The following is a 9,882-nucleotide window of genomic DNA, read 5'->3' on the forward strand; positions in this document are numbered from 1 at the left end:
CTGCCGCAGAGGATCCCTGCAGCCTGCTGCTCGCCGGCCCTTGGGTGTGCTTTACATGATGATCAGCAACCTTTTTAAGGCAAGGCGAGATCATGAGGCACTGACAGGTTCTAGACCAGGCCGTGTCAATGCCATGCCATGTCCTCTGCAGCTCTCTGCATCGTAGAGCGAGCAGAAAGCCAGGAGCATATGGTGACAACAAGACAGCAGCAGGTCAAATTTAAATCGCCATGGCCACCACGCACAGCAAGCGAGCACAACAAGCTCTCCTTTCCCCTACCTCCAGCGTTCCGTCCATCTCCATGCATGTCCATGTCCGTGTCCGTGTCCGTGTCCGTGTCGTCCATGTCCATGTACATGTACATGCATGAAGCTTCTCTCACTAGTCACACTGCCACTGCTCACGCTCTCTCTGCCTCGCCCTACCGCTGCTGCTGCTACAGTGCATGCAACAGTGTGGTGTGCATGCGCGACGACGACGACGACGGCGAGGGCCCATCGGGCAGCAGCAGCAGCAGCAGGAGGAGCGGCGTCTTTCGCGGCCGGCGGGCCGGAAAGGGCCGCTAGTGGTACTACCCGACACACGCCCCGGATTCCCGCCACGTGGCGAGGCATGCGCCGTCCGCTGGCGCCTAGACGGCCGGGATGGCCCCACGCTACACACCCTTGGGGTTTTAAACTCGCTCAGCTACGGCCACTACGACTGATAGCTAGGCTGAATGAAGCTGGCGCCGTTCCGTTTTCACTTTGCCTCTTTTTTTTTTGTTTTTGCCTTTCTTTCTTTTCACTGCTCGCCTGCAAAAAAAACAGCTTTCTGGTGGTGATATGGCACACACACAGGCGGATGAAAATTCCTCCCAACAGTTTTTGAGAGTGCGTGCAACATTTCCTGTCTGAGATGCGAGGTAGGGGAGGGAGTACTGCTCTACACTATAGCATGCAATGTTTGTCCCAAAAGGATTTTGTTCACGCACCTAGCTAGCCACCAGCCTTCAAATAAAAGGTGTTTGGAATATGCATGCATGAATGTATACTAGTGTTGCTGGTACTACTCATGAACTCTATCATGAACACGGTACATTTTTTTTTTTGCATATGTAGTTACAAAATTATTTTCCACAGCTCTATGTCATGTGTATATGGATAAAAATAAACCATTTTGCCATCATCTTTTTTTGTGTATACATTGCTAATTTCTATTAATGCACGTTAATATCGAGATCTGGTGGATCAGTCTTTAGGAGGTGATACTATAATCGTATTTTTTTTACAAAAAAGGTATAAATACCAAGTACTTCTCTTGCTGCCTTTACTTTCCATGTTTATGTTTCACACTAAAACATCCAATACTCTCTCCGTTCTAAAATAAATGAACATTTGACTATAAACCTAAACAAGCACGAACGGAAGGAGAGTACAACATAAACACATGCACATGTACTCCTATATAAGCTGTTTACTCGGAGGCCCTATCCAGTTGTTTTTGCGTTGAGGATACTCATATATATGTGCTCGAATTGAATTGTTGCAGCTGGTAGGCTCCATGCTTGTATAGCGTACACATTACTTTTGACCATACCTAGCTAAGTGGAGCTACCTATAAATATAGCGGTGTCCTTGTACTTCGGGAAGCTAGTATCATTTACAACTCACATTTTATTTATATAAAAAATAAAAACAATATGACATACATTCCCTGCTACTGATAACCATAAAATGACACTTGATTTTTCCTCTTCATTTAATCGATAAAATTAACTAGTAATAACAGTTGCATTTTTCCTCTTCATTTAATCGATAAAATTAACTAGTAATAACAATTGCAATGCTTTCTTTCCAGCTGAAAAAAAACAGTTACCATGCATGCATATGCCAGTATATCTAGTCGAACAGTAGTATATATTTCACCGTCATCTCCTCTCCTGGACATGGACATCAAATAATACAATAATATATACACTCAGATAACCGGAATAAATAAACAATTCTACCCGGCCAACTGCCAAGTGCTGCAGTGCATGCGAGTTGGGGCCTGCTGGGGGACGGATAGATGAAAGACGACGACCACATCCACCACACACTGCAAAGGCCTTGTTTCTCCTGTCAGTAAAAATTCCTCCCTGTCCTCTGTCGCCATGTAGTCATGCTGTTATTGACAAGGCATGGATGGCAGGGACAGCTCAGTAATAATTCCCCAAAGCCCAAGGTACAAATTGTAAAAAGGAACCGAGGAGGGCAAAGGCAAAGGCAAACTCTCTCTGCAAAAAGAAAAGAGTGAAAAAGAAAATACACACTCTATTACTACCACCACTGCCATATTCACTTTCTCCATTTCTTCCCTTTTCCTCCTCTTCTCTCTTCTCTTTCATCTGGTTGGGTGGAGTGGAGATAAGCTAGAGAGGAGAGGAGAGGTGAGGTGAGCTGAGCTGTGGGATCGGAGCGAGCAATAAATAGAAATTAAGGTCCGGGCCGCCTCCATGGCGGCGTTTGCAGGCGCCCTCGAATTCCTCCCCTGAACTCTCTCTTCTTCCTCTTCCTCCGCCTCTTTATATAGCCTCCCACCTCATCTCCTCATCACCCCCAAAAAGCAGCTTGCTTGCTTGCGTTCTCTACCACTACTCATTCGGCAACTAACCTCCCTCCTCCTCCAGATACTACTTGTAGAGGGCCGGCGAGGGAGAAAGAGAGGGACTTGCTGCGTGCTTAGACCCCAATTTGCAAGACGCCAAGAGAGGAAAGGAATTAGGCAAGAAGAGGAGGCGGATTAGAGGCGAGCTTCCTATATATTTTCAGCAAAGGCAAGGTGAGTAGCACTGATGAGTTGGGTGTAGAGTGGTGATGGAGCACTGCAGCTGCAGGTTTATCTTCCTCTCTCGCTCACTCGCACATGCATATCCCACTCATCAGCACTTCAGCAGCAAGGCTACTCATCCTCATCCTCATCTCCTACGCTTAGCTTGCTTGCACAAATCTCTCTCTATGTCTAGGAGCTTCTCGCTGCAGATCTACCACCGATCCATCCTCTACTGAGCTATGCCAATCTATATATGCAGCTCATGCATCTAACCTACTTGCCTTCACACAACCCAACCCCATGCCTGCTTTTTATTCCTTCTTCTGAACCTGCTTTTTATTCTTACTCCCAAGATCTCTGCTTGGTTTTTTTGCTGTAGGAGCTAGCTGCTAGGAGGGAGAGAGAAAGAGGGATCGGAGGAGGAGCTGCAAAGGCTAGCTTCTTTGGTGGTGGTGGTGGACTGGTGGTGCACACACTCTCCCTCTCGCTCGTCTTGATGGTGGGTGGTGGTGGCTGCTGCCTCGCATGGCTGGGTTCTCTCTGAGGGGCGGCGGCGGCGGCGGAGGCGGGAGGGGAGGGGACCGGGGCGGCGATCACCCTATCGGCGCCGACAGCCTGTTCCTGTACGCGCGCGGGGCGGCCGCCGCGGCCGCCGACACGGCGGCCAGCGGCGGCGGCGGGGGCGGCGGGATAGGGTTCCAGCTCTGGCACCCGCACCAGCAGGCGGCGGCGGCCGCCGTCGCCGCGCCGCACACGTCGCAGTTCTTCTCCTCCGGCGCCGTCGCCACGGGCGTCGTGCTCGGCTTCTCCTCGCATGACGGGGGCGCCGGAGGGATCGGCGGCGCGGGCGGCGCCGGGGGCGGCAGGGCCGGCACCAGCTGCCAGGACTGCGGCAACAACGCCAAGAAGGACTGCACGCACATGCGCTGCCGTACCTGCTGCCGGAGCCGCGGCTTCAGCTGCCCCACGCACGTCAAGAGCACCTGGGTCCCCGCCGCCAAGCGTCGGGAGCGCCAGCAGCAGCTCGCCGCGATCTTCTGCGGCGCCGCCAACAGCAACAGCGCCAGCGCCGCAGCAGCCGCCGCCGCGGCCGCGAGCAAGCGCCCGCGCGAGCTCGTCCGCTCCCTTGGCCGCTTGCCGTCCGCCAACTCCGCCATGGTCACCACGACAACCTCCTCAGGTAGTCCTCGCTTGCACGGCACACTCCACCACTGACTACACTGTCGTCACACTGTTGCAGCGGACGGCATGACATGGCATAGCGCGTTGTTTAATTATACAATGTATATATAAGTATCTAACCAAATGGTGATCTTGCTCTTGATGCGGTTACAGGCGACGGCGGCGGCGGGAGGTTCCCGCCGGAGCTGAACGTGGAGGCGGTGTTCCGCTGCGTGCGGATCGGGCCGGTGGACGAGCCAGACGCGGAGCTCGCGTACCAGACGGCGGTGAGCATCGGCGGGCACACTTTCAAGGGGATCCTGCGTGACCACGGGCCAGCGGACGACGCGGCGGTGGGGCAGCTGCCGCCGTCCTCGGCGGAGTACCACCAGCTGCTGACGGCGGGGCAAGCCAGGGAAGGGTCGTCGCCGGCGGGGAGCAGCGAGGCGGCGGCCACGGTGGCGACGTCGGCGGCGGTGCTGATGGACCCGTACCCGACGCCGATCGGCGCCTTCGCCGCAGGCACCCAGTTCTTCCCTCATAACCCTAGAACCTAGCTTAAATGAGCTAGCTTTGCTGCTTCCATTATTCCTATCGATCCTAGTAGCTTAATTCCTTGATGGTTTCATTTACTTCTTCCAACAAATCAAAGATGATGATGAGCATGAGCTAAGTCATCGTCATCGTCGTCGTCGTGATCAGCAAACAAATTCGAGACAAGAAGAGAAGAGATTTGAATTGTTACTACGTACTACTACTACTACTACTACTATTACTACCCGCATTCGAGTCGTTGATCGATGAACACTAATGCATGATCAATGTAGCATATATAATGTTGTTAGCTAGTGCTAGTGTACTGCTACTTGTAGAGCAATCTTATTTCGAGTTCATTATTAATTGGGCACCTTAATGCAATGCAAAGACAAGAATTTTAAGTGTAGCTTCCTTCTTCTTCAATTCATCATATTCCTCATTCCACAAATGACGGGAGCTCCATTTGACATGCACGTGATTAGTTAGTGCTAGCTACTGTATGTTGTCTAGCTAGTTTAATATAAGCTAATATATATAATCCTCCCATGATGAGTAGTGTATGTATATATAGTAAGTAGCTCGTACTACGTAGATCACACACAGTGTGATTGCTTGCACTAATCTCCTTTTGTTTACATGCATGGGGGGAGAAGCTTCTCCCTCTCTGGATCCATTTGGCTTGTGTAAAGCTGGGCATTGGTGCTTTTTATATGATTTGTTGCATGTTTTGGGCTCTATCGGTGCATGCTGTTTATGTTTGTTCCAGTTTGGTTATTTTGAAGCAACTTGCTGTTCTGCCTTGGGATGGATGAGCAATCAGCTTGTGCTGCTTGCTCCAGAGTCCAGAACACGGGAAAGTACAGCAGTATTTCTATGCATTTTTTTGGAGGGATTGATGTGGCTTTTGGATTAGTACGTTCCTTTGGCTAATCTCGACAATGCTAGCTAGCTGCCTTGTAACATCTTGGCCTCTCTCTCCTCCACCATTTCTTTCTCTCTCTAGAGTACATAGTGGACCTTGTCACACCACTGTTCCTCTTTTCCTAGTGGTACTATTTTCAATATTCTTTTGCTGAAGTGACGTAGATCAATGTTGCAGTTCTTTAACAATAAAAAGGGAAATCCACCGTCAAAAGATTTAATACAAATTCGGTATCTTCTCCAACAACGAGATCTAAAAGAGAATTTTTTCTATAAATAGGTTTTCAGGAGAGATGATGCTCATATTTGGGTTGTGTCTTTCAAGCAATCCAAAATAGGTCTCCCGTATAGGTACTCTGTTGGAGACTGATTTTGAGTCCCTTGCTACCTATTTTAGGTTTGAATGCCCGTATGAGTTTCTTGTTGGAGACGGTCTTATACCAACCAATACCAGTCACATGGAATGATGGAAGAATGTCAACAATGTACCTGATTTGTCGTCTAAAGAAACAATGCACAGTACATGGTTTACTCTAAAAAAGCTGTAGGGCTCATCCAATTAAGGCTACATATGTAAGCATGCATCAGTCTCTGAGTCCACAGCCAGAATATTACCCTTCTTCACTTGACACACACTTCTCAGTTAACTAGTTATATTTACCCACCCATAAAACTTTGAACAAAACAAACAAAAGGAGCACCTACTTCATACACTTTGGTATGTGATCTCTTGTCCTAGCTTCACCACACGCTCTCTGTAAAATTTGATAGCTCGGCCGGCCTACAGTCCGGCTACATGTAGAGTGGTACAGTGTGTACTGTCCCTGTGCTATACTATACATCTAGCTACTAGCTGTCGTAGCGCCTCATCTCTGCTTTGCTTCTTCCTTTTTCACCTTCTCACTCACAATTATATATATATTTCCTCTTATTATCAAGAAAACCTCGTAGCTTTTACATCTGTACGGATGTCGTTGTTGTTTCTTGGACACCAGCAGGATTAATTGTTGGTAATCAAAAGTTCGTGCATGCATGCTCCTCCGTGTGTGCATTAATTTGATTGACTCTCTCACAGTCATATACACACATTATCTACATTAGCACAATGGCATTCATTGGATTTTGCCTATGTTGGTGTGATAACTTCCTGCCTCTGAAAGCTCCGGTTCCTCAAAACAATGGAAAAGTCTCATCTCGTTCTTGGACTTGGGCACGAAAGGATAGCTGGGAAATTGAGCATAGACTGAACTTCTATTGATTATGAAAGTGGTTATATCACTGCTAGAGAATAGACTTTAGAACGATGTCCCAATTTAGCATTAGCCTCGGCATTTTTTACCACCAGAACTAAAGGACCCTTTAGTCCCGGTTGGTAATACCAACCGGGACTAAAGGTGCCTGCCCAACGGTCGTCCGCGGGTCAGGGATCTTTAGTTCCGACTGGTATTACCAACCGGGACTAAAGGTAAAGGTTTACCTTTAGTCCCGGTTGGTAATACCAGCCGGGACTAAAGCTTTTAGTCTCGGTTTGGGTTATGCCCCGGGAATAAAGATTAATCTTTAGTCTCGGTTTGGCCCCCTAACCGGGACTAATTATCCCGGCCTATAATCTAGCTCATTTCTTCCTCCCCGAGCCCGAGCCATTCTATTCAAATTCACTGCCTCTGTTCTTCAGCTTGCTGTTGTTCTTGCCCTCTCCCCCTCCATTGGTGTTGCTCTTCGATTTTGGAGGTAACAAACTTAATCCTCTTATGTTTTATCAGTAGCTTGTCTCATTTTGCGATGTACATGCATGTGTAACTTTATATGTTGGACTTTATTATGATTTTATATGTCATTTTTAGCTTAAAATCACATGATGATTTGCATATATGTTTGGATAAACAAAAGTTAAATTAGTTCATCAAAATCACGCCTCGCTCGTCCTCGCTGGAGCACGCGCCATCCTCATCCCCGGTGGCTTACGTGATCTTAGAATTAATTTTTCCATGAAATGAAAAACTTAGAAAATAGTTAGAAAATTGTAGAAAATCCGTACTAGTTGAACTTGCGGACCGTGTTCAGCTCGGCCAACATGTTCTCTACCGAGCGGTAACGGACGTCAAGGAGGAGCTTTGATTCTACGAGGAAGAGCGGCAACGGTCGTGGAAGACCGTGTTCCCTTTCTCGTAGAATCGGAGCTCTTCCTGGCCAAGTACGGTGCCGTCTGGTGGAGAAATGCTGGCCGAGATGATCACATAAGCAAGGTCAACTAATACGGATGGTTATTTATTAAAACATGTTTTTGAGCTATAATTTGATGGATATTTGATAACTTCAGACCTACAAATGTCATCTACAAATGTTACTATCCTCGGCAACCTAAACGCCCGCGAGCTCGCCGATATCGAGCAGGTCACTTAAAATTATTTTTTCCATGAAATGAAATACTTAGAAATCATGCCTTTTATTTTTTAGAATTAATTTTTTCATGAAATGAAAAACTTAGAAAATAGTTAGGAAATTGTAGAAAATCCGTACTAGTTGAACTTGCGGACCGTGTTCAGCTTGGCGAGCATGTTCTCTGCCGAGCGGTAACGGACGTCAAGGAGGAGCTTTGATTCTACGAGGGAGAGCGGCAACGGTCGTGGAAGACCGTGTTGCCTTGCTCGTAGAATCGAAGCTCTTGCTTGGCCAAGTACGGTGCTGTCCAGTGGAGAAATGCTCGCCGAGATGATCACGTAAGCAAGGTCAACTAGTACGGATGGTTATTTATTGAAACATATGAAATCCGTACTAATTTTGTTTAAATATATCATTTTAGAAAATATGAAATTTTCACTAGTTTGCAAAAATAAATATAGAAAGTAGATGACAACTGGTACCGGATCCTCGGCCTCTCGTTCGGTTGCGAAACGACTGAGGCCAGAACTCCCTCTTATTATCTGCGGCAAGTGTAAGCAGAAGATTGTGATGGAGTACCGAGTCAAGAGACAGGGACCCAACAAGGGTCATGTTTTCTACAAGTGTCCGGATCGCGATGTGAGTTTCTTACGCATTTTATTATTATGGCTAATTGACCTGCTTTTCTTGAATATTTTTGACTAAATATTTTTTGGCTTTAATTTCAGTGGGAGGGCAATGGATGCGATGGTTGGTACTGGGAGGAAGATTATGCTACATACGTGCAGAATTTGGGTGCGCTTGAGGTAGCGGCTGCTGATGATGATGCAGTGAGCCAGCAGGAGAAGCTTATTGATATTCAACAGAAGAATGATTTGTCTGTTTTAGTTGCATACGATCACGAAATAATTATGTTACTGAAGTGCATTGTAGTTTTAGTTTGTTTAGTGATAGTTGGGATTGCTTACGTTGTAGCCAGGCTTAGGTAATTAATCAACCATGTGTGTGTCATCTATGTTGTGTAATAAAATACTTAATTATGTTCAAGGTTTTCATAATTTGTCGTGTAATACAGATTATATCACGCCATTGGATGTACAATGCCGACCGCCGCTCCCAAGACTTTATTGAGGGCGTGCACTATTTTTTAGGTGTGACCGAGGCAAATAAGCGGGATGGTTTCATATGCTGTCCATGTGCCATATGTAAGAATTTAAAGGAATATTCAAGCTCAATGAGTCTTCATTCACATTTGCTTAAGTCAGGTTTCATGTCAAACTATATATGTTGGACTAAGCATGGAGAAAGCGGGGTCATGATGGAAGAAGGTGAAGGAGAAGATTTAGACATTGATGACATTATTGCTCAGTATGGTGCCTTTGATGATACTACGATGGGGAGAGATGAAGAAGATGTAGCGGCAAAAGATGATCTCGGTGATGCTCTTGGCGATGCCATTCGTGATGCACAACAAGAATGCGAAAGTGAAAAAGAGAAAGTTAAGTTCGAGCGCATGCTTGAGGATCATAGGAAGTTGCTATACCCGACGGCCGAAGAGGGGCAAAAAAAGCTGTACAACACTGGAATTGCTACAGTGGAAGGCAAAGAATATTGTATCCGACAAGGCATTTAGGAATTTATTGAACCTCATAAAGAAGATGCTTCCGAAGCCAAATGAATTGCCCATCACTACGTACGAAGCAAAAAAGGTTGTCTACCCTTTGGGATTAAAATCCAGAAGATACATGTATGTCCTAATGACTGCATCCTCTACCATGGCAATGAATACGCGAATTTGGATGAATGCCCGATATGTAAAGCAGCGCGGTATAAGATCATGCGCGATGATCCTGGTGACGTCGAGGGTGAACAACGTCCTAGAAAGAAAATCCCTGCCAAGGTTATGTGGTATGCTCCTATAATACCATGCTTAAAACATTTGTTCAGAAATAAAGACCATGCAAAGTTGTTGCGGTGGCATAAAGAAGACCGTAAGATAGACAATATGCTGAGACACCCAGCTGATGGGTCCCAGTGGAGAGCGATAGACATGGAATTTCCAGAGTTTGCAAATGAGGCTAGAAACT

The 9,882-nt window shown here is 46.7% G+C and overlaps 1 protein-coding gene across 2 annotated transcripts; it reads left to right on the top strand.

Moving 5' to 3' along the window:
- The first annotated feature begins 1,750 nt into the window (after nt 1-1,750).
- Nucleotides 1,751-4,942, top strand: LOC136528304 (protein SHORT INTERNODES 1-like). 2 transcript variants are annotated; one of them, XM_066521249.1, is made up of 4 exons: nt 1,751-2,462; nt 2,652-2,803; nt 3,174-3,974; nt 4,130-4,942. In XM_066521249.1, exons 3-4 carry the CDS (start codon nt 3,320-3,322, stop codon nt 4,510-4,512), a joined length of 1,038 nt encoding a protein of 345 aa, XP_066377346.1. In that variant the 5' UTR covers nt 1,751-2,462; nt 2,652-2,803; nt 3,174-3,319; the 3' UTR covers nt 4,513-4,942. The 2 variants fall into 2 exon arrangements, with proteins under 2 accessions (XP_066377346.1, XP_066377347.1); XM_066521250.1 differs by having other exon boundaries at nt 1,751-2,416.
- The last annotated feature ends 4,940 nt before the right edge of the window (nt 4,943-9,882 follow it).

The sequence above is a fragment of the Miscanthus floridulus genome, chromosome 19 (assembly GCF_019320115.1).
Source record: "Miscanthus floridulus cultivar M001 chromosome 19, ASM1932011v1, whole genome shotgun sequence".
NCBI lineage: Eukaryota > Viridiplantae > Streptophyta > Magnoliopsida > Poales > Poaceae > Miscanthus > Miscanthus floridulus.

Coding starts and splice junctions, on each gene's coding strand:
- LOC136528304 (XM_066521249.1), top strand. CDS start 3,320: ATGGCTGGGTTCTCTCTGAGGGGCGGCGGCGGCGGCGGAGGCGGGAGG. Junction 3,975..4,129: donor CACCACGACAACCTCCTCAG/GTAGTCCTCGCT, acceptor ATGCGGTTACAG/GCGACGGCGGCGGCGGGAGG.